The sequence below is a fragment of the Rana temporaria genome, chromosome 3, assembly GCF_905171775.1.
Source record: "Rana temporaria chromosome 3, aRanTem1.1, whole genome shotgun sequence".
Lineage (NCBI taxonomy): Eukaryota > Metazoa > Chordata > Amphibia > Anura > Ranidae > Rana > Rana temporaria.
Window position 1 is genome coordinate 74,201,363 of NC_053491.1, and position 23,871 is coordinate 74,225,233.

Genomic DNA, 23,871 nt, shown 5'->3' on the forward strand with positions numbered 1-23,871 from the left:
GAAAGTATGCTTTCCTATTTGCATAATTAAAATTTCGGACCCCTGACATTTTTTTTTCTTTTGGTAAATATTCCCTAGGGAAGTGCTCAGCACCCATGTCAATTGTATTAACCAGTTAACGACTGCCCACTGTATATATACGTTGGCACTTTAAAGATGGATATCTCGGTAACGGCAGCAGCTGCTGCCACAACCGAGGTGCCCATCTTTTCAGTGGGTGGTCCTGTTTACAATAATTTTGGCCCCCTGCCGCTCTCCCGTGCCCTCCGCCGCTTACCGTAGCCGTCGGTAGCGGTGGAGGTGATCGGGTCCTTCTCCTTCCTTGGTATGTATACGAGTGAGGGCAAGAGGGCCCCCATACCATAGCAGGATGGAAGTGACATCAAAATGTCACTTCCGCCCATACCTCTTAAAGGAACATTTTTTTTGTATTTTTTTCAAATGACAATTTTTTTTTTTATTATTGTATTTAAGTCCAAATATGAGATCTGAGGTCTTTTTTACCCAATTATTTTTTCTTTAAAACTGTTTTAAAATCAATAAAATAAAGTAAAATAAATAAGATTTTTTTTTTAAAGCGTCCCGACGAGCTCATGCGCAGAAGCGAACGCATACGTGAGCAGCACCCGCATATGAAAACAGTATTTAAACCACACATGGGAGGTATTGCCATGATCGTTAGAGCGAGAGCAATAATTTTAGCCCTAGACCTCCTCTGTAACTCAAAAACATGCAACCTGTAGACGCAATTTTGATGCGTGACATGTTGGGTATCAATTTACTCAGCATAACATTATCTTTCACATTATAAAAAAATTGGGCTAACTTTACTGTTGTCTTATTTTTAATTGGAAAAAAGTGTTGTTTTTTTCAAAAAAAGTGCGCTTGTAAGACCGCTGCGCAAATAGAGTGTGATAAAAAGTATTGCAATGACCGCCATTTTATTCTCTAGGGTGTTAGAAAAAAATTGTATAATGTTTGTGGGTTCTAAGTCATTTTCTAGCAAAAAAAATGTTTTTAACTTGTAAATACCAAGTCCAATGGCCATTTTTTTTTTAACACTGAGCTTCACTGTGGTTCAGATTTGGCACCTGACCTTCAGTAATGATGAGCAAACATGCCTTGAATCCTTCTCAGGTATGTTCATCGCATCCTGTTACTGTCCTTCAACTGTTGTTTACCACTGCCAAGCCTGTTTATTCAATACTTTGCTGCAGGGCTTATCTCTGCTTTAATAAAGCCCAATTGTCACTGTTACTGTGTTGGTGTACTTTTGGGTCCCATTGCCAGGTGGGTCATCACTGGAAATGATAGAAGAGTCCAACATTTCCAGCATCTCCTGCGGGGGTTTTGCTACAATAAAAATAGACAAAACAGTTCAAGCAATTGAGACAACTTTTTAATAAGATATTGTACATTAGAATTCTGCTGGCAGAGTATTTGTTCAGAATTAGAGGCTGTAATTGCACATTACAATGAAATGAGAATAATTATTGCAGTTTTAAGTAGTGAGAAAATGGCCGAGGATATGTGCAGATTATGAGAGATATCCCCAAGGAAGAGATTTACAGATACACTCAGCAAGTTTAACCAGTATACCAATTAGAAGAAAATGCAAAAGATAATGCAAACCAAAGTGGGAGTGATATAGTTCAGAAAATGTGTGTGACTATGGTACAAATGTTTGTGAATCATAGGTATTTAAAGTGGAGGTTCACCCTAAAAAAAATTTACATTTAAGCCGTGTACACACGATCAGTTTGTCTGATGAAAAAAGACAGATGGACTGTTTTCATTGGACAAACCGATCGTGTCTGCGCCCCATCGGTCTTTTTTCCATCTGTGTAAAAAATAGAACATGTTTTAAATTTTTCCTATGGATAAAAAAACGATAGGAAATTCTGATAGTCTGTGTGGAACTCCATCGGAGAAAAATCCATGCATGCTCAGAATCAAGTCAACGCATGCTCGGAAGCATTGAACTTCATTTTTTTATGCTCGTCGTAGTGTTTTACATCACCGCGTTTTGGTACTGTCGGAATTTAGTCTGATAGTGTGTATGCAAGACTGATGAAACTCAGCTTCATCGGATATCCGTCGAAAAAATCAATTGGATTTTATTCTATCAGAAATCCGATCGTGTGTACACAGCATAACAGTCTACTTAAAATCTATTAAAAAACATTTGAAAAAAAAAATATTTTTTACTTACCAGAATCGTCTGTTGCTAGGCAGTCGTCCTAATCTGCCACTTCCTATACCGCGGAGCTCCTGTTCTCTTCATCCCTCGCGTGATGTTCTGGGAAATGGGGCGCGCTGTCGGCTGCGACCTGTGTGTCCCCCAGAAGACAGCCAGCCATTCACAAAGCGCTGCGCAACTCGTGCATGCACAGAAGGAAACGGGCAGTGAAGCCACAAGGCTCCACTGCCTGTTTCCCTTAGATAGAATGGCGGCGCCACCACCCGAGCCGATGGACTGATCGACCCTAGGGGGCTGACATCGCGGGCTCCTTGGACAGGTTAGTGTCCTTATTAAAAGTCAGCAGCTATAGTATTTGTAGCTGCTGACTTTAAAAAAGAAATTTAGCTGGAACACTGTTTTAAGAATGTTTGTTGAATTCCTTTTTTCCCATATTGTCCAAGCAATGATGAGTTCCATAAAAAATATTGTGTTATAGATAACAAACCATAACATCATTATTATTAATAATCATAATAATCATAATAATAATAATAATAATAATAATAATAATTAGTAAGGTCAATTAGTAAGCTCCTGTTGTTATGATCCAAAGCTCTCTGTTCAACCACAGCCAATTCTGAGTTTTGGGAGAAGACCCCAACATACCCAATTTTTCTAGTTTCTCTGTATTAATTTTTCTATTTTATTAATTTAGTTCCTCTAAACACCCTTATGTATTTATTAAACCCTTTCATGCACTTACAATGGACTCCATATTCCTAATGTGGCCTTACACATGATTTATATAGAGGAAATAATATATTAGTATCACACGTTCAACTTCCTTTTCTTTTTTTTGTCAAATTTGTTTATTGGGTTTAAGTAAAGAGAAAACAGTAGATACAATTGGCAATAAAAGATTACAGAAAAAGAAAATTGGTATCATGTAATAAGAGTATTTGAAACATAGAATAATCTAAGGCCTCGTACACACCAGCGGACAGTCCGATGAAAACGGTCCGCCGGACCGTTTTCATCGGACATGTCCGCTGGGAGATTTCGGTCTGATGGTTGTACACACCATCAAACCGAAATCCGCGCGGACAGACAGCGCGGTGACGTGGCCGCGCCGTCGCCGCGACGATGACTTATTAAGGTACCTATTATGCTATTCAATTGGGTTGCAATCACTTTCGCTAATAATTTTATATCTAGATTTAAAAGCGATATAGGTCTAACATTAGCACAGGAAGAGTCATCAGATTGTGGCTTAGGAATCATAGATATAATTGCCGTTAGAGATTCAGATCTAAATGGTTGGTTATTAATGATGGAGTTGAATGCTTCTAACATCATGGGAGTTAATATATGTGAGAATTTTTTATAGTAAAGGGCTGAAAACCCTTACAATCCCTCAAAGGGATTTGATTGCTTGTTCAATTTCAATGGGAGTGATGGGGCTTTCAAGGCTTTCATAATGACTTTGGGATAGAGTAGGGAGTTTTATTTATGAAAAAAAAGTTTCTGCAGAGGATTGGTCGAAAGAGCCTTCTTTTATATACAAGGAGGTGAGATGTTTGTGGAAGGTATGTAGGATATTGACTGGATTACTTGTATATTTATCATGGGAGATTTTCAGTCGGATTGGTTTGGATGGGTTGTTTAGTTTTTTAAGTGCACGTGCAAGGAGGGTGCCAGGTTTATTGGCTTGGAAGTAGTATTTTTGTTTGGATTTAGCCAGACTCGGGATCGCCTTGCAGCATCCACAGGCAGAGTTTACTTACCTTGTCCCTGGATCCTGCGATGCCTCTTCGTTGTGTGATCGAGCGGTGTCCTCGCTCGATTCACACAGTGCCTGTGTGCCGCCAAGCTTCATTCCCTGCGACGTTACGACGCACGGGGGCGGAGATCGGCGCCAAATTCAAAAAAGTATATAAACACATTCTATAAGATTACAGTATACTGTATGTAACAAATAGTGTCCAGCATGTACTTTTATATAATAAAAACTGTTCTTTCTGCCTGGAAACTGGAGATTGTCCATAGCAACCAAAAAGTGTCCCTTTATGTCAAAAGTAGTTTTAGACCAGCTAGAAAACAGCGATAATAAATTATAATCACTTGCAAAATTGAGCGATAGCGATTTGTGGGGAAATTCGTCATCAAAAAATAAAAGTAATGACAGCGACAACTCTGCAACTGAGCAAATTTCAGTGTTTTTGATTTGATTACATTATTGAATATTTTTTATTATAATTATGATTTTGTTTTTCAAATTTTATTATACCCGGGATGTCTACTAGACTCTTGTTTGGACAGATTTAAGTGAGTTATTCCTAAGAATTGCAGGCCTACAATGTAAAACGCCACATTTCCATGAAAAATAATGGTACCGCTTTCAGCACCTAAAATCTGAAATAATCATACCGCCAGGGAGGTTAAAAATTAATATCTCGGTAACGGCAGCAGCTGCTGCCACAACCGAGATATTCATCTTTTCCTCGTCTGATATCCCTCCACCGCAGCCGGCTCCATTTCATCAGCGGTAAGAAGACATCTCTACAGCACAGCGAAGTGAACCGGACCCGATGACACCCCTCTCCCGTCCTTGGCATTTTTACATGCCTACTGTACACCATCTAAATGTGAGTGGCCATTACCTGTGTTTAAAATAAATTGTGTTAAAACTATTACACCCAGAGGCGCTTCTTCCATTATTGTCTTCCTCTAGAACTGGAACATGGTCTCTGTTCCCCCCTGACCGCAGCCCTGAGAGTATACCCCTACCAATATTAATCACACCTTTATTCTATACTGTCATAAGCTTGGACTTCATTGCTTGCTGACATTTTTCTACCCCTTGTGTGTCCATTATGCTGACTTGATGCCTGTTGCACTGGTTTCTTTGCACATTTTTTACTTTACTTTTTTAACTCTATTAAATATAAAAAAAGTGTGGAAACTTTTTGAAGACCCTCATATAATAATTTCTGACTTGCTTGCGGCATATGTTGTTTTGGTTGTGTGGTTTAAATGAATGTTTTTTGGAAAATCTACCAGTGTATGGACACCTTTATAACAGCAGGAAGTGAAATACTGTATCTGCCGTTCCTTGCTCAAACACTGTACCACACATACCACACTGCAATCTGGTGAAAAGTTTCATGGTAAAAGGTTTGTTTCCTATCTAATATGTGGAACAAGTACTAAGCTGACAACACATTTTGCAATCTGACAGTACAGATTGTAGTATAAGAGTTTCCGTAAACAATAATTTTGGCATATACTCAGACAGGTCTTTGTCCTGCATTGTTGTAGCACATTTTTAAGGATATTATATGGTCAGAATGTCATTTGTATAGCTATTTGAAAGGCTTTGTGTGTTTATTTTTTCTACCCTTACACCACACTATATTGTCAAAAGTATTGAGTTGCCTTCCTGCACACGCACATGAAATGTAATGGCATCCCAGTTTTAGTCCGTAGGGTTCTATATTGAGTTGGCCCACCCTTTACAGCTATAACAGCTTCAACTCTTCTGGAAAGGCTGTCCACATTGTTTAGGAGTGTGTCTATGGGACTGTTGTGAGGTCATCCATGTCTTTATGGACCTTGCTTTGTGTACTGGTCCAAATCATTTGTGAAGGGGGATTTGGGGGGGGGGGTTGGTTTTCAGGCGTTGGGCTTGGCCCCTTAGTTTAAGTGAAGGGAACACTTAAGGCGATAACATACCAAGAAAGATTGGGACATTTCATGCTCCCAACTTTGTGGGAACAGTTTGGGGATGGCACCTTCCTGTGCCAACATAACTATATTGTCAGTACTTTTGACAATATAATGTATGCCAAAAAAAACATCATGCATAGATACCCAAACTGTATCGTCACAATATTTACTATGTGCCTTGCAGATACCACTCACACTCCACGGTGGAGTTAAGTTTACTGGCATGCTATGGAGGGTAAACTTCAGATCAAACCTATGCCAGCTAAAGGGTAGCATATCTAAAACCAGATTATCATTTTCTCAAATTGTTTGGGTTCTACTTAACCACTGTTAGGAATTTTGCATGCAAATCCCATGAAGAAACAAATACACCTAAAGTGCATTAAAGACATCAAATATTAAATATAATTGAAGATAAAAACATTGAGTATCAGTAAAGACAAAAAACTGTCAAAAACAAAAATGTTGTAGTGCTGGGTGTATTACAAATCACACAGTACAGATATGCCTGCTGTGGCCATTATAAGCACATGTCCACAACTTAACACACTGTTGCTTCGATTGGATGTTCCAGTTATAAATATTTGCACTTATAACTGCTTTTTTGACTTAAAAAAATTGACATTAGGTCTTTTTTACCTGCTGTTTTGCATGTGCATTTATGCATTCATTCCATTCATTGGTAAACTATCGTGATTTTTTATTTTTTTTAAAGAGAAGAGCAAACAGAAGCTTTGCTTAAACCAATGACGTGCATAACATGGCATGATCTGTATTGCAAAATAAATCCCTGGAAGTATGCCGTTTATTTGCCTAACCGCTGGGAACACTGAAGATAAAGATAACATTACCTAGCCTTTTTATGTCATATTTTTGTTTTATCACCTTTTTATGATAACTTGTTTGATGGCAATTCATTATGAAAGTAAAGAGTGCAGCAGTCAGTAAGTCAGTTTGAGAATTATGAGTTGATATTCTAGGCTGTTCACTTTTCAAGAACTTTTCCCCTTAACTTTTAGTTAGTGAGGTGAAAAACCACTTTGCAAAAAATACCCAATCATATGCAAGGAGTCATGTTGATGATGGAAGTCACCAGAGCTTTGCCTTATTCACTAAGCAAAGGAATAATTCCCTTGCAAAATGAGCAGCCTATTTCCCTTATGTCGCGTACACACGACCGTTATTCATGTCATGCAAAAAACAACATTTTTTTCGACGTGATTTGTTGTGATTCCTCTCAAGCCTGCCTTACATACAGACGTTCGTGAAAATAAATGCTTGAGTAAAGGGCTGTGACGTACAACGGCACTATAAAGGGGAAGTTCCATTCGAATGGCGCCACCTTTTGGGCTGCTTTTGCTAATTTCCCAGTCTCATAACTTGCTTCTGAGCATGCATGTTTTTTTCCCCCTCGTAAAATTGTACACACGACCATTTTTCACGACGTGAAAAAGAACGACGTGAAAAACGACGAGAAAAAATAGAGCAGGTTCTACATTTTTTTAGCCCATTTTTCTCATCGAGAAAAATGCTCTGGAGCATACCCACGACCGTTTTTCACGACCAATTTAAAAAATGGCTTTTTTCTCGTCATAAAAAACGGTCGTTTGTAAGCGGCATTAGAGCAGTGACTCTCAGATAACCCTCTAAGGCTGGATTCACACCTATGCATTTTTAGTGCTTTTTTCATTTTGCAGATTTGCACTACAGAACATATTCCATAGGAAACCATGGTAAATGGACTGTAGTGCAAATCTGCAAAATGCAAAAAGCACTAAAAAGGCATAGGTGTAATTCCAGCCTTAGGTGGCTACTGGTAACTGCAAGCAAAATTCAGTGTCCATGATGTTCTTTTTTTTGCCTGATGAAAATTTAAAAAAGATCAATCACACCTGACCCCAAACACTGTTTCCCAACTCCTCATAACATTGTTAAATAACAGAGCCAGATACAATGTAATTGAGATGAATGTAATTGACTACTTAGATGTTTTTATTTGATCCTAATATTTATTATATTTGAATTATATTTATAAAATTGGATCCTTTCAGAAGTAAGGAGACAGTTTGGGAATTTATCAATTTTTCTTACAGCAATGCAATGGTACACAGGAGTATTGAGAGAGATTGAAAAACCCAGGTAGTATACAGATTTACTATACTACTGATTACAGCTTAAAGCGGGGGGTTCACCCTATAAAAAAAAAAAAAAATTCTTCTAGCATAAAATTAGGCATAGTAGCGCGAGCTACAGTATGCCTGTCTTAATTTTTGTATCCCCGTACTCACTGTGTAATCGTACATAGAAGATTCCGACTGCCCACGGGGAATGGGCGTTCCAATCCAGACGGAAGGTGATTGACGGCCGGCTCTGGCGCGTCACGCTTCTCCGGAAATAGCCGAAATAGGCTGGGCTCTTCACGGCGCCTGCGCATAGTCTGTGCGCAGGCGCCGTGAAGAGCCGAGACCTACTCCGGCTGTCTTCGGGGAGCGTGACGTGCCAGAGCCAGCCGTCAATCACCCTCCCTCTTGAAAGGAACGCCCCTTCGCCGTGGGCAGTCGGAATCTTCTATGTACGATTACACAGTGAGTACGGGGATAAAAAAAATTAAGACAGGCATACTGTAGCTCGCGCTACTATGCCTAATTTTATGCTAAAAAGTTGTTCTGCAGGGTGAAACACCGCTTTAAGTCATACTGTATATTCTTTATTAATGTAGTACTGCAACAAAATAAAACCTGCCCCTGTCCACTTCTTAAAAGTGCGTATGTTGTGAGTCAAAATCTGTCTCAACTCCAGTGATTAAAATGTTGCAGATCTTTGCTAAATTGTCTCAATTTGCTTCCCAGAAGTGCTTTGGTAAATGAGACACAGCTTTGGTGTGCATTGTCTTGTCTTGCCCTATTTGCTTGATACATTTCCCTTAGTGTGTGAAGCCAGGGAATTGCAAGGCCAGCAACTGTCATATTTCTGACCTTGTCCCTGACACTCAAGCTAAAAACTTAGATAAATAGGGGGCAGACTATAAATCTTTCATAAGTAGGCCCAGAGGGGCATTTAATTTAAGAGTAATTAATTTGGATTCCTGCATAAATCCAGTGGTGACCTGTTATGATTCAAATGTTAACTGGTCTCCAGTGTTTAAAGTATACCTAAATGTATTTTTTTTAGTATTGGATAGAGTGCGGAGGGATTAGAACACTTGTCAGTTTTTGCTGTCTGTGTCCCCGTTAAGGAGACTCACCTTCTCTATTTGTCCTGTTTACTATTAGAGTGAAATGGTAAGAAAATCTGTGCGCCACGGTTGGACCTACTCAAGGGTAGGACCAAATTAAAACATAATTTACAATCAAAAAAATATATATATATACAGCTGCTCCCCAAAATCAGGTGACTGAAGCAATATGGAACATGTGAGGGAGGGGGCGCTATGTCTAACAAATAAGTAAACATATATAAACATAAATAAACATAGTGATAAATGAATAGTAGTCCATAAATGAAAACTTCCAAGTGGTGCTAGTGAAAAATAAAATAAAATTATAAGTGGTCAAAAAATATAAATAAATGAAAAATTGGTGAAACTCTATATGAATAGCAAGTGTTCACAAAAGTCCATAGGAAATAATATATCCTTAAAGTGAGATCTGTGCCTGGAGAAAAACAGTTGAAACCTCCACCAAAAGAATAACGTTCACCCGACGTGAATAAATAGATTGGCTCCTTACCAACTTGAGTGGACCCTTTATTAAAAAGAGGTCAAATCAGCTTTGTTACACAATAGTAACCATGGAATGAGCAGGTGAAGACTGAATAGGCAAGGACATCCCGATCAACAGTAAGACAAGTGGCAGATCTCACATCCCATCCAAAATACAAAAGAAAGATCGCAATAGTATATTATCCTTTTATTTAAAAAGTAATAAAAATGACAGGACAGCCAAATGGCCTCTTACTTGGTAAAGTGCCAAAGTCCCGGCACTGAGGCTACTGCGCGTGTGTCGATTGTATCGAATGTGGCAAAGAGCGGGTCCGCGTGTGTATCTGTAGGTGGCGTGCATTCCAGCTCTCCCAACAGGACCCGGAAGTAGCGTGCGTCAGCGTAACCAGTATGCGCCTCGACGTACGTTTCGATGTGAAATCGTCATCAGGAAGCGTCACTGGTCACGCATCGAAAGGGTCTAAATAGCCCTGGGACGAATCTAAGTGGTTGGAATGGGACCAATCGTAGCCTCAGTTCCGGTCTCAAGCTCGAATATAAAAACTTTATTAAACAAACAGAGTTCAATGACACTGAGATACTCTGTGATAAATGATAGCAATATTAAAAAGGAAAAGAATCATTTTCTTTATGTATCATAAACGGATAAATGTCTATGTTACAATATGGGAAACCCATGATAAAATATGTGATTAAGAAATAGTTTTAAAAAACAGTAGTTATAAAAAATGTTTTTTAAAAACATGTATACTGGTACTGTGCATGATACAACAACAAATACATAGAAACTCAATGCTAATAGATCATATTATTCATTACTGAGAAAGCAGTTGAGATCTAATTCGATGTTTAAACCCAACGGCTGCATTGTTTGTAAACAATGCAGCCATTTGGTTTCATTCTGGGAAACTTCTTGGGTAAGGTTTGTCCCTCTCCAATGTGTGGAAATCCTATCAATACCATAGAAAACAAGCAGGCTGGGATCTCTGTCGTGGCATTCATCAAAATGTCGAGAGACACTATGATTGGGAAATCCTTTAATAATGTTTGCCACGTGTTCATTGATCCTGATTTTTAATTCCCTGGTGGTTCTACCTACATATTGTAATGAACAGGGACACTCGAGAACGTAGGTCACGTATCTCGAGTGACAGGTAATCAAAGGTTTTATGGTGAATTCTTGTTGGCTTACATTGGATTTGAATTTTAATTTCTTCTTACCATGTCTATTAGTGATTTTACATGATCTGCACCTCGTGCAGTAGAAAAAACCGGGACTATCAAGAAACGTGAGAGGTTTTTTGGGGGGGTCTGGAACATTAGGAGATATAATATTACGAAGACCTGGAGCTCTCCTGTAAATAAATCTAGGATTGGCAGGTAAAATTTTGGCCAAAACGTTGTCTTTTAATAAAATGGGCCAATGTTTCTTAAAAACTTTTTCTACATTTTTATAATCACGATGGAACCCTGATATAAATGGAAGATCACTCTGAAAGGCTTTCTTGGGTTTAGAAATCAGTAAAGATTCTCTATCCATCTCCGATACCTGGTGTTTAACCACTAGCCGACCAGCCACCGTCATTATACGGCGGCAGGTCGGCTCTCCTGGGCGAGAGCCCGTAGCTATACGTCCTATCGTATAGCCGCCACTAGGGGGCGCGTGCGCGCCGCCGGAGGCGCGCGCGCGCTCCCCGCTCGCCCCCGACTCCCGTGCGTGTGCCCGGCGGGCGCGATCGCCGCCGGGCACACGCGATCGCTCGGTACAGAGCGGGGAACGGGAGCTGTGTGTGTAAACACACAGCTCTCGTTCCTGTCAGCAAGGGAAATGCTGATTTTCTGTTCATACAATGTATGAACAGAAAATCAGTGTTTCCCCTAGTGAGGCCACCCCCCCCCCCCCCCACAGTAAGAACACACCCAGGCATACTTAACCCCTTCCCCGCCCCCTAGTGTTAACCCCTTCACTTTTTATAGTAATCTAATGCATTTTTATAGCACTGATCGCTATAAAAATGCCAATGGTCCCAAAAATGTGTCAAAAATGTCCGAAGTGTCCGCCATAATGTCGCAATACCGAAAAAAAAATCGCTGATCGCCGCCATTACTAGTAAAAAAAATATTAATAAAAATGCCATAAAAATACCCCCTATTTTGTAAACGCTATAACTTTTGCGCAAACCAATCAATAAACGCTTATTGTGATTTTTTTTACGAAAAATATGTAGAAGAATACGTATCGGCCTAAACTGAGGAAAAAAAAAGTTTTTTTATATATTTTTGGGGGATATTTATTACAGCAAAAAGTAAAAAATATTAATTTTTTTTTAAATTGTCGCTCTATTTTTGTTTATAGCGCAAAAAATAAAAACCGCAGAGGTGATCAAATACCACCAAAAGAAAGCTCTATTTGTGGGAAAAAAAGGACGCCAATTTTGTTTGGGAGCCACGTCGCACGACCGCGCAATTGTCAGTTAAAGCGGCGCAGTCCCGAATCGCAAAAAGTCCTCTGGTCTTTGGGCAGCAATATGTTCCGGGGGTTAAGTGGTTAACAATTGATAATTGGTTTTTATCATACCCCTTTTCCGAGAACTTTTCACTAAGCAATTCAGCCTGGATCTCAAAATCTGAAAGTTGGTCGCAATTGCGCCGAAGCCTCATAAACTGACCCTTAGGGTCTCGATGGGGGCTCGCTATGCCCCCAGTGTGGCGAATTTAGTTCTAATGAAATGGGAAGAAGAAACCATATATAAAGATAACAATGTATCACTATTGTATTATAAACGATACATAGATGACATTATATTGTTATGGGAGGGTTCAATTACATCACTTGATATCTTTTTGCTTGACATGAACGATAATTCTTATGGTCTTAGATTCACAGCTGAGTCAAGCCTTACGAATGTCAACTACCTAGATCTTACATTAGTGAAAAAGGGGAATTTTATTAGTACCAAAACGTACTTTAAAACTACCGATCGAAATGGATATGTCCCATTATCTAGCTGTCACCATCCTCAGTGGTTGAGAACCATACCTAAGGGTCAGTTTATGAGGCTTCGGCGCAATTGCGACCAACTTTCAGATTTTGAGATCCAGGCTGAATTGCTTAGTGAAAAGTTCTCGGAAAAGGGGTATGATAAAAACCAATTATCAATTGTTAAACACCAGGTATCGGAGATGGATAGAGAATCTTTACTGATTTCTAAACCCAAGAAAGCCTTTCAGAGTGATCTTCCATTTATATCAGGGTTCCATCGTGATTATAAAAATGTAGAAAAAGTTTTTAAGAAACATTGGCCCATTTTATTAAAAGACAACGATTTGGCCAAAATTTTACCTGCCAATTCTAGATTTATTTACAGGAGAGCTCCAGGTCTTCGTAATATTATATCTCCTAATGTTCCAGACCCCCCCAAAAAACCTCTCACGTTTCTTGATAGTCCCGTTTTTTTCTACTGCACGAGGTGCAGATCATGTAAAATCACTAATAGACATGGTAAGAAGAAATTAAAATTCAAATCCAATGTAAGCCAACAAGAATTCACCATAAAACCTTTGATTACCTGTCACTCGAGATACGTGACCTACGTTCTCGAGTGTCCCTGTTCATTACAATATGTAGGTAGAACCACCAGGGAATTAAAAATCAGGATCAATGAACACGTGGCAAACATTATTAAAGGATTTCCCAATCATAGTGTCTCTCGACATTTTGATGAATGCCACGACAGAGATCCCAGCCTGCTTGTTTTCTATGGTATTGATAGGATTTCCACACATTGGAGAGGGACAAACCTTACCCAAGAAGTTTCCCAGAATGAAACCAAATGGCTGCATTGTTTACAAACAATGCAGCCGTTGGGTTTAAACATCGAATTCGATCTCAACTGCTTTCTCAGTAATGAATAATATGATCTATTAGCATTGAGTTTCTATGTATTTGTTGTTGTATCATGCACAGTACCAGTATACATGTTTTTAAAAAACATTTTTTATAACTACTGTTTTTTAAAACTATTTCTTAATCACATATTTTATCATGGGTTTCCCATATTGTAACATAGACATTTATCCGTTTATGATACATAAAGAAAATGATTCTTTTCCTTTTTAATATTGCTATCATTTATCACAGAGTATCTCAGTGTCATTGAACTCTGTTTGTTTAATAAAGTTTTTATATTCGAGCTTGAGACCGGAACTGAGGCTACGATTGGTCCCATTCCAACCACTTAGATTCGTCCCAGGGCTATTTAGACCCTTTCGATGCGTGACCAGTGATGCTTCCTGATGACGATTTCACATCGAAACGTACGTCGAGGCGCATACTGGTTACGCTGACGCACGCTACTTCCGGGTCCTGTTGGGAGAGCTGGAACGCACGCCACCTACAGATACACACGCTGACCCGCTCTTTGCCACATTCGATACAATCGACACACGCGCAGTAGCCTCAGTGCCGGGACTTTGGCACTTTACCAAGTAAGAGGCCATTTGGCTGTCCTGTCATTTTTATTACTTTTTAAATAAAAGGATAATATACTATTGCGATCTTTCTTTTGTATTTTGGATGGGATGTGAGATCTGCCACTTGTCTTACTGTTGATCGGGATGTCCTTGCCTATTCAGTCTTCACCTGCTCATTCCATGGTTACTATTGTGTAACAAAGCTGATTTGACCTCTTTTTAATAAAGGGTCCACTCAAGTTGGTAAGGAGCCAATCTATTTATTCACGTCGGGTGAACGTTATTCTTTTGGTGGAGGTTTCAACTGTTTTTCTCCAGGCACAGATCTCACTTTAAGGATATATTATTTCCTATGGACTTTTGTGAACACTTGCTATTCATATAGAGTTTCACCAATTTTTCATTTATTTATATTTTTTGACCACTTATAATTTTATTTTATTTTTCACTAGCACCACTTGGAAGTTTTCATTTATGGACTACTATTCATTTATCACTATGTTTATTTATGTTTATATATGTTTACTTATTTGTTAGACATAGCGCCCCCTCCCTCACATGTTCCATATTGCTTCAGTCACCTGATTTTGGGGAGCAGCTGTATATATATATATTTTTTTGATTGTAAATTATGTTTTAATTTGGTCCTACCCTTGAGTAGGTCCAACCGTGGCGCACAGATTTTCTTACCAATTCTTGAGTTATTTGTTAGTTTTTTAAATTATTTAATAGCTTTTATCTTGCTGACATGGATGTGTTTAATTTTATGCAAGGACGTCAAATTAATCTAGAAGAAATCTTCCAAGAAAAATTAAGTCCTAATCTAGACTTGGAAAAAAGCTTCAAACAGCTTCAATACCATCTAGAAAAACAAATACGGTCTTGGTGGGACATTGCATTATTTGAGTTATATATTCAAAAAAATCTCACTCCCAGAAGCCTTAGATGGGACGTCCATCCCAATGATGGGATGGATGACCTATCATTGCTAGACGACTGGTTTCAATTTTTTAACGCCTGTGAGCAAAAGTTGATGCAACTAATGATCAGGAGGCGGAAATCCAAGAATGTGCTATTGGAAGCTAATATAGCGGATTTAAAAGAACTTATGAAGCCGCATATGAGCAGCCAAGAATATTTGGACAAGTCCAAAACACTTCAGGTGCATTTGTCCAAATATGATAGTGAAATCAAACAAAAGAAATTGAAGAAATACCAGAGGGATATCTTAGATTATGAAGAACAAAAAGTTTATAAGTGGCAAACTAATTCTGAACAAATTCAACAAAAACCCCCATCTACGGAAAGAGAAAGAGAAGTGCGTAATGTGGTCACTCAAGCCAATAGCAAAATTACCACAAAAAATATTGGTACTCCTAAGAAAAATAAAACACCATCTAAACCCAAGGGTTCACAACAAGGAACTAAAAATCTTCCCCCCTACAGCTGTGAGAGTGAATATCCACCCTCCCAAAATTATTATTCAGCCCCTTATGGAGTACCTATGTATAATAGGTTTGCTCCGTTGGATAACAGACCCATGGATGGTAATTATTATTACCAGAATGCAGGCCCTAATTATTATGCCCCTCGACCCCCTAGGGGACACTTTAGGGGTAACTATAGGGGTCGCTCAGTACAACATCAAAATACTTCCCAACCGGGGGGGGAATGGAGGGGATGGAAAGAACCCTACAAGATTCCGACCCCTATACCATACCAACCTCCAAACAAAGTAGAAAGAGAGGTAAAAGAGGGGGAACCGGAAAGAAAAAGACCACGGGACGACTAGCAGAGGGGATCTTCAATCTTGCTGGCATCGACTTCTCCAAAGAGGAATTGGAAGTCCTTTCCAGAGGGATGAAATATGCCCCAGACAAACATATAGACAAATTTGATTTATTTGTAGATATAGAAAAATACATAAGAAAACTTAATATAAAAAAACATTTCTCACAACAAACCCCCTATACTCCGTCGGTGGATAATACAGGTTTTGTACATAGTAATCTAAAAAATAATTCTACATTTAATCCGAAAAAAGGAACCCACCACCATGTGGAAGTTTTTAAAAAAATGGTACAAGAAGAAGTCAAAACCCTAAAGCCACAATTCAAAAGGACTAATAAACTGATTAGGGAAGGTATCAAGCAATTAGAGAAAAATAAGGACATAGTAGTTAGGACTGCGGACAAAGGTGGGGGGGTAGTAGTTTTGACGAAAGTCAACTACTACAATGAAGTCCAACGGCTTCTAAATGATAGCGACACTTATTTACCATTATCTGGTGACCCATTGTTGAAACTCAAAGAGGAATTATCAACCTGGGTTGAAAAAGGAGTCAGTTTATCCATACTTACCACTAAAGAAGCTCTTTACCTTATACCCAAAGCACCACGAACACCAGTACTCTATATTCTGCCAAAGATACACAAAAATAAGACCCATCCTCCAGGCCGACCCATTGTAAGTGGGATCGGTGCACTTTACTCTAGAGTGGGGGAGTATCTCGATCTATTCCTTCAGCCACTAGTAGTTAAGGGCCGATCCTACCTTAAAGATAGCAGAGAGCTCATCAACTCTCTGTCCACTATTACAGTTAACCAAGAAACATGGATGGTGACAGTTGACATTGAGTCACTGTATACTAACATCAAACAATCTGATGCTATCACAGCGGTATCATTGGCCTTAGAAGGAAATTCCATACTCCCAGCTACTCAGGCTCGTTACCTAGTTGAAGGTTTACAGCTAGCCATGGGCAATAATTATTTTTGGGCCATGGAGAAATACTACAAGCAAATAAAAGGGGTCTCGATGGGGGCTCGCTATGCCCCCAGTGTGGCGAATTTAGTTCTAATGAAATGGGAAGAAGAAACCATATATAAAGATAACAATGTATCACTATTGTATTATAAACGATACATAGACGACATTATATTGTTATGGGAGGGTTCAATTACATCACTTGATATCTTTTTGCTTGACATGAACGATAATTCTTATGGTCTTAGATTCACAGCTGAGTCAAGCCTTACGAATGTCAACTACCTAGATCTTACATTAGTGAAAAAGGGGAATTTTATTAGTACCAAAACGTACTTTAAAACTACCGATCGAAATGGATATGTCCCATTATCTAGCTGTCACCATCCTCAGTGGTTGAGAACCATACCTAAGGGTCAGTTTATGAGGCTTCGGCGCAATTGCGACCAACTTTCAGATTTTGAGATCCAGGCTGAATTGCTTAGTGAAAAGTTCTCGGAAAAGGGGTATGATAAAAACCAATTATCAATTGTTAAACACCAGGTATCGGAGATGGATAGAGAATCTTTACTGATTTCTAAACCCAAGAAAGCCTTTCAGAGTGATCTTCCATTTATATCAGGGTTCCATCGTGATTATAAAAATGTAGAAAAAGTTTTTAAGAAACATTGGCCCATTTTATTAAAAGACAACGATTTGGCCAAAATTTTACCTGCCAATTCTAGATTTATTTACAGGAGAGCTCCAGGTCTTCGTAATATTATATCTCCTAATGTTCCAGACCCCCCCAAAAAACCTCTCACGTTTCTTGATAGTCCCGGTTTTTTCTACTGCACGAGGTGCAGATCATGTAAAATCACTAATAGACATGGTAAGAAGAAATTAAAATTCAAATCCAATGTAAGCCAACAAGAATTCACCATAAAACCTTTGATTACCTGTCACTCGAGATACGTGACCTACGTTCTCGAGTGTCCCTGTTCATTACAATATGTAGGTAGAACCACCAGGGAATTAAAAATCAGGATCAATGAACACGTGGCAAACATTATTAAAGGATTTCCCAATCATAGTGTCTCTCGACATTTTGATGAATGCCACGACAGAGATCCCAGCCTGCTTGTTTTCTATGGTATTGATAGGATTTCCACACATTGGAGAGGGACAAACCTTACCCAAGAAGTTTCCCAGAATGAAACCAAATGGCTGCATTGTTTACAAACAATGCAGCCGTTGGGTTTAAACATCGAATTAGATCTCAACTGCTTTCTCAGTAATGAATAATATGATCTATTAGCATGGAGTTTCTATGTATTTGTTGTTGTATCATGCACAGTACCAGTATACATGTCTTTAAAAAACATTTTTTATAACTACTGTTTTTTAAAACTATTTCTTAATCACATATTTTATCATGGGTTTCCCATATTGTAACATAGACATTTATCCGTTTATGATACATAAAGAAAATGATTCTTTTCCTTTTTAATATTGCTATCATTTATCACAGAGTATCTCAGTGTCATTGAACTCTGTTTGTTTAATAAAGTTTTTATATTCGAGCTTGAGACCGGAACTGAGGCTACGATTGGTCCCATTCCAACCACTTAGATTCGTCCCAGGGCTATTTAGACCCTTTCGATGCGTGACCAGTGACGCTTCCTGATGACGATTTCACATCGAAACGTACGTCGAGGCGCATACTGGTTACGCTGACGCACGCTACTTCCGGGTCCTGTTGGGAGAGCTGGAACGCACGCCACCTACAGATACACACGCGGACCCGCTCTTTGCCACATTCGATACAATCGACACACGCGCAGTAGCCTCAGTGCCGGGACTTTGGCACTTTACCAAGTAAGAGGCCATTTGGCTGTCCTGTCATTTTTATTACTTTTTAAATAAAAGGATAATATACTATTGCGATCTTTCTTTTGTATTTTGGATGGGATGTGAGATCTGCCACTTGTCTTACTGTTGATCGGGATGTCCTTGCCTATTCAGTCTTCACCTGCTCATTCCATGGTTACTATTGTGTAACAAAGCTGATTTGACCTCTTTTTAATAAAGGGTCCACTCAAGTTGGTAAGGAGCCAATCTATTTATTCACGTCGGGTGAACGTTATTCTTTTGGTGGAGGTTTCAACTGTTTTTCTCCAGGCACAGATCTCACTTTAAGGATATATTATTTCCTATGGACTTTTGTGAACACTTGCTATTCATATAGAGTTTCACCAATTTTTCATTTATTTATATTTTTTGACCACTTATAATTTTATTTTATTTTTCACTAGCACCACTTGGAAGTTTTCATTTATGGACTACTATTCATTTATCACTATGTTTATTTATGTTTATATATGTTTACTTATTTGTTAGACATAGCGCCCCCTCCCTCACATGTTCCATATTAGAGTGAAAGTAAAAGAAAATCCCAAATTTTGGGTTGTCCCCAGAAAAGTAATAGAGGGGAAATATTCCAATGGGCACACTAGTTTAGGTGACGTTGGGGTCCCCAAGGAATTCCCTTAATTTTCAGGGATTTCTTCTTAAATCCTGTTTGGCTGTGGGACAGGAAGTGAAGGTAAATCTACCCAATTGGACAAAGAGTGCAAAAAAAATCTTACAGGGGTTAAAACCCTCCCTTGTTCTATTCAAATAAAAAAAAGTTTTGCCTATAGTTCTACTTTAATTTTAAAGCCTTTCGACAATAGAGCATATTAAATAAGCAAGTTTCCACTACTGGGCATTACATTTTTTTTTCATGTTCAAGTTGACCAAGTTTTATTGGCACATTGAGGCATGTCATGATGTCAGATCCTTGTCTCTGCTGTCCTAAGCTGCTGCTACTTCCTCCACTGCCACTATATCAAATTTATGTAACAAATCTCAAAGTGGCATTGGTCAAAGAAGGTGACAACAGAAATGCCCACAAGTGACTATCAGAGGTTATGTTTTTAAAGGCCCTCTCCAGGAAAATAAAAAATTATCTATTGCGTGTAAACGCGGTAACTCATGTTTAACTGTGTTTCATTTACAGGCGTTTAAAATTTTTAACTATTCGGAAAAAAAACGCTTCTAAACGCAAACACGGCATGTAAACGCGGCTAAACTGCGGTTTTTAAAAATCGTTCCTGAGAGGTTGTAAAACGTCCCGTGTATATTAAAGTGGCTGTACACCCTGTGCAGCCACTTTTACCTACAGGTAAGCCTAAATTAACACTAACCTGTAGGTGCTGGAAATATCTCCTAAACCTCCACGGTTTAGGAGATATTTACAATAGAGATGTGCGCCAATGTCTACGGAGCATGCTCCGTAGACAACGGCTCAGGCGCACTTTAGAAACTGTGATTGTGCCATTTCTAAAGGAGGTCATGCGTGACTGGCAGCTCTCGCATGCGGGAGTGATGTCATCACGGCTTCGGGCCAATCACAGCGCCGGAGCCGCGATACCTGGAAGTAACTCTGTGACGAAATGTCGCCGGCCGGTGCTGTGTCGGGGACTGCAGCCGGGGCTTCGGACCTAGGTGAGTATTGCATAATGAGCTAGTAGGCTATGCATACTAGCTCATTATGCCTTTGTCTTGCAGGTGTTAGTTTTTTTTCAAAAGTGGGTTTACAGCCACTTTAAGCCTAATATTACACTTATCTGTTGGAACCTATCATACAATTGTTGGTGTGCAGGTTTTGTTTGCTCTGAGTGCATATCATCAGTTTTCTGATCTGCATGTTTGTTCTGCATGTTTGCTTATTGCACATTGATAGTAAGGATTAGTCATTAACCATTAAACCTTTGGAATATAATGTGTGCTCCTATATACTTTGAAACCATCATTTCATGCATATAAAATTATCAGGTGATATTATTTCATACCTCCAATTGCACGTTGTGTACAAACACCAGCCATTTCAGTTTTCATTTCGTTTGTACTTTCATCATTATTATTTTATCCTATTCTATTCTATTTATTATCATGTAATCAATTAGCAGGGGGAATGGTGCATTAAACAGTTACTTCTTGGTTCGACAAGTTAGGGAACTACAATGATTCATCACCTAGATGTTACAATTGGATGATGAATATAAAGTATCCTTAAGTACATTACAATGGGCCAGATCCACAAAGCAGTTACGCTGGCGTATCTATTGATACGCCGCATAACTGCTAGTTTGCTCCGGCGTATCTTTGTTTTGTATCCACAAAACAAGATACGCCTGAAGCTGGGCTAGATCCGACTGGTGTACATCTTAGTACGCCATCGGATCTAAGGTGCATATTTACGCTGGCCGCTACGTGGCATTTCCGTCGATTTCCGCGTTGAGTATGCAAATTAGCTAGATACGGCGATCCACGAACGTACGTCCGGCCGGCGCATTTTTTTACGTCGTTTCCATAAGGCTTTTTTCGGCGTATAGTTACCCCTGCTATATGAGGCGTACTCAATGTTAAGTATGGCAGTCGTTCCCGCGTCAAATTTTGAAAATTTGACGTTGTTTGCGTAAGTCGTTCGCGAATAGGGCTTTGCGTAAAATGACGTTCACGTCGTAAGCATTGGCTTGTTGCGGGTTAATTTCGAGCATGTGCACTGGGATACCCCCACGGACGGCGCATGCGCCGTTCTGAAAAAACGTAATTTACGTCGGGTCAAGACGTATTGACATAAAACACGCCCCCATCTCACCCATTTGAATTGCGCGCCCTTACGCCGACACAGATACACTACCCCGCCGTAACTTACGGCACAAATTCTTTGAGAATACGGGAAATACGCTGTAAGTTACGGCGGCGTAGTGTATCTGAGATACACTACGTCGGCCATAAAGAAGCACTGCGCTTCGTGGATCTGGCCCAATGTCTGTAGATTAGATATCCACGTATATTGTGTTTATTTGCAGTTACCTTGCACGTATTGTTGAATTTTGATCACAAGGAAGTGAATATAGTGTGGGTTCCTGCAACCTTAAATATGTAGCGCTACCTTGTGCTAGGGTCCCTGTCCCAGGTTCTCTTCCTGCTAAGGCAGCAGCCAGGCAAACAGAATGTTCACATACTGATTCAGTAAACACAGCCCATAAGAGTTGCCTTATTAGAAGTTTTATTGCAGATTTAACTTGGATGGGTTCAGGTAGTTGTGGGGTACTCCACATTACTAACTGAAATAATGAGGACACTCTTCCTTGTTGCAGCTCTATTGGACAGTCCGTTAAGCAGTAGGACAGTACTGGGGCACCAATAGCAATGACCCAGGCCAGACAAGCCTTGTATTTTGTGCAGCAAGGGTTATAAAAGCAAACCGTCACTGAAGTTTGTTCCCTCTTTAGGCTAGTACTCATAGGGGGTTATTTACTAAAGGCAAATCCACTTTACACTGCAAGTGCATTTCAAGTACATTTGTAAGTGCAGTCGCTGTAGATTGCTGTAGATCTGAGAGGAAACTCTAAAATGAGGGGAAGCTCTATTGATTTTATCATCCAATCATGTGCAAGCTAAAAAAATAAATGTATATACCTTGCATGTCCCCCTCAGATCTACAGGGACTGCACTTCCAAGTGAACTTGTAGTGCAAAGTGGATTTGCCTTTAGTAAATTAACCCCATAGTGTCCTTTCAGCATAGACTGCAACTCTGATTCCAGCAGATATGCTCCCCCTGGTCTTCAGTGGCACTCTTCTCGAATGCTTAAAAGGGTTTGTGGCTGAGCAGGCCCTTTCAGCAAAGGCTAAGATTCTGATGAACAGGCTGGACCTTCAGCAATACAGCCAGGAAGGCAGGCAGCCCCTTTCTGGCTGGGAACATTTTCCAAGAACCCAGGCTTCTGGGATACCGACCATATATACATTCCCCAACCACCACCTGGACACACCTCTCCAGAGATTGTCTGAGGTTGCATACATATTTAAGCTGCCTATGTAACTCTCTCACCAACTATATTCTGGAGAGTGCAAGAAACAGGGGGAAGCAGCCAGACTAGCAGCCTGAAGAACCCAGAGCAGTCAAATGTAATCAATTCTGCTCTGCTGATTACAGCAGAGCCAAAACTAAACTTGCCTAACCAAAAATAAATAAAAATAGCAGCCTAGTAGGAGGGTGCTACGTGTGGTTGACAAATATTTGAATAGACTGTAATCCTAAATACAGTAAATATAAAACTATGCATTCATGGTATTGTTGAAAATATACTATAACCAATATGTCTTTTTCTGCAGTGATGCAGGCCATACAGAACAGAGTGGACAAGAAGAAAATAATAATGAAGATAGTGATTTGGAAGAACTATTAAACGCTGACCATCATGACCTTGAAAAAATATTGCAAGAAAAAGGTTACGAAATGGAAAAAATATTAGAAGACCCTGACCAGGACGAAAGTTTACAAGAAGAGGATGGCGCACCAAGAGAGACTGTGCAAGCGCAAGACAAGAAGACCACACGAATATGCACAGTGTCCTAGGAAAAACACTGGTGATATAATGTTCGACAATGAGGACTTTTAGACCCCTTTCACACTGAAGCGTTTTTACAGTGTTTTAGCATTAAAAATAGCGCTATTAAAATGCTCATAAAACGCTCTCCATGCATCTCAATGGACACTTTCACACTGAGTCCTGCAAGCAGCATCTTTGGAGCAGCTTTTGGGTGCTGAAAAAATGCTCCAAAAATGCCCCTCTCCATTGAAATGAATTGAAAGCGCTGTAAAAACGCCTTGCACTTTCACACTGAGGCGTTGCACTGGCGGAGCGTTGAGAAAAGTCCTGCAAGCAGCATCTTTGGAGCAGCTTTTGGGCGCTGAAAAAAAAAAACGCTCCAAAAACGCCCCTCTCCATTGAAATGAATTAAAAAGCTGAAAAAACGCCTTCCCCCTTCACACTGAGGCACTCCAAAAACACCCTAAAACGTTAGGGTCTTAGCGGTGCTTTACCAGCACATTGGGATTGCAGGTGAGGCTTTGCTCGAATAACGCTCGAATAACGCTTGAAAAACGCTCCAAAAACGCCCCAGTGT

At 39.6% G+C, this 23,871-nt stretch overlaps 1 protein-coding gene across 2 annotated transcripts in view; it reads left to right on the top strand.

The window, feature by feature from the left end:
- LOC120931379 (tetratricopeptide repeat protein 24-like) overlaps positions 1-23,430 on the top strand; it is a 160,381-nt gene extending 136,951 nt beyond the window's left edge. For both annotated transcript variants that reach the window (XM_040342759.1, XM_040342760.1), the window contains exon 9: positions 23,077-23,430. In XM_040342759.1, the coding sequence (XP_040198693.1) occupies positions 23,077-23,320 (244 nt within the window). In that variant the 3' untranslated portion in view covers positions 23,321-23,430. The remainder of the gene's footprint in view (positions 1-23,076) is intronic.
- The last annotated feature ends 441 nt before the right edge of the window (positions 23,431-23,871 follow it).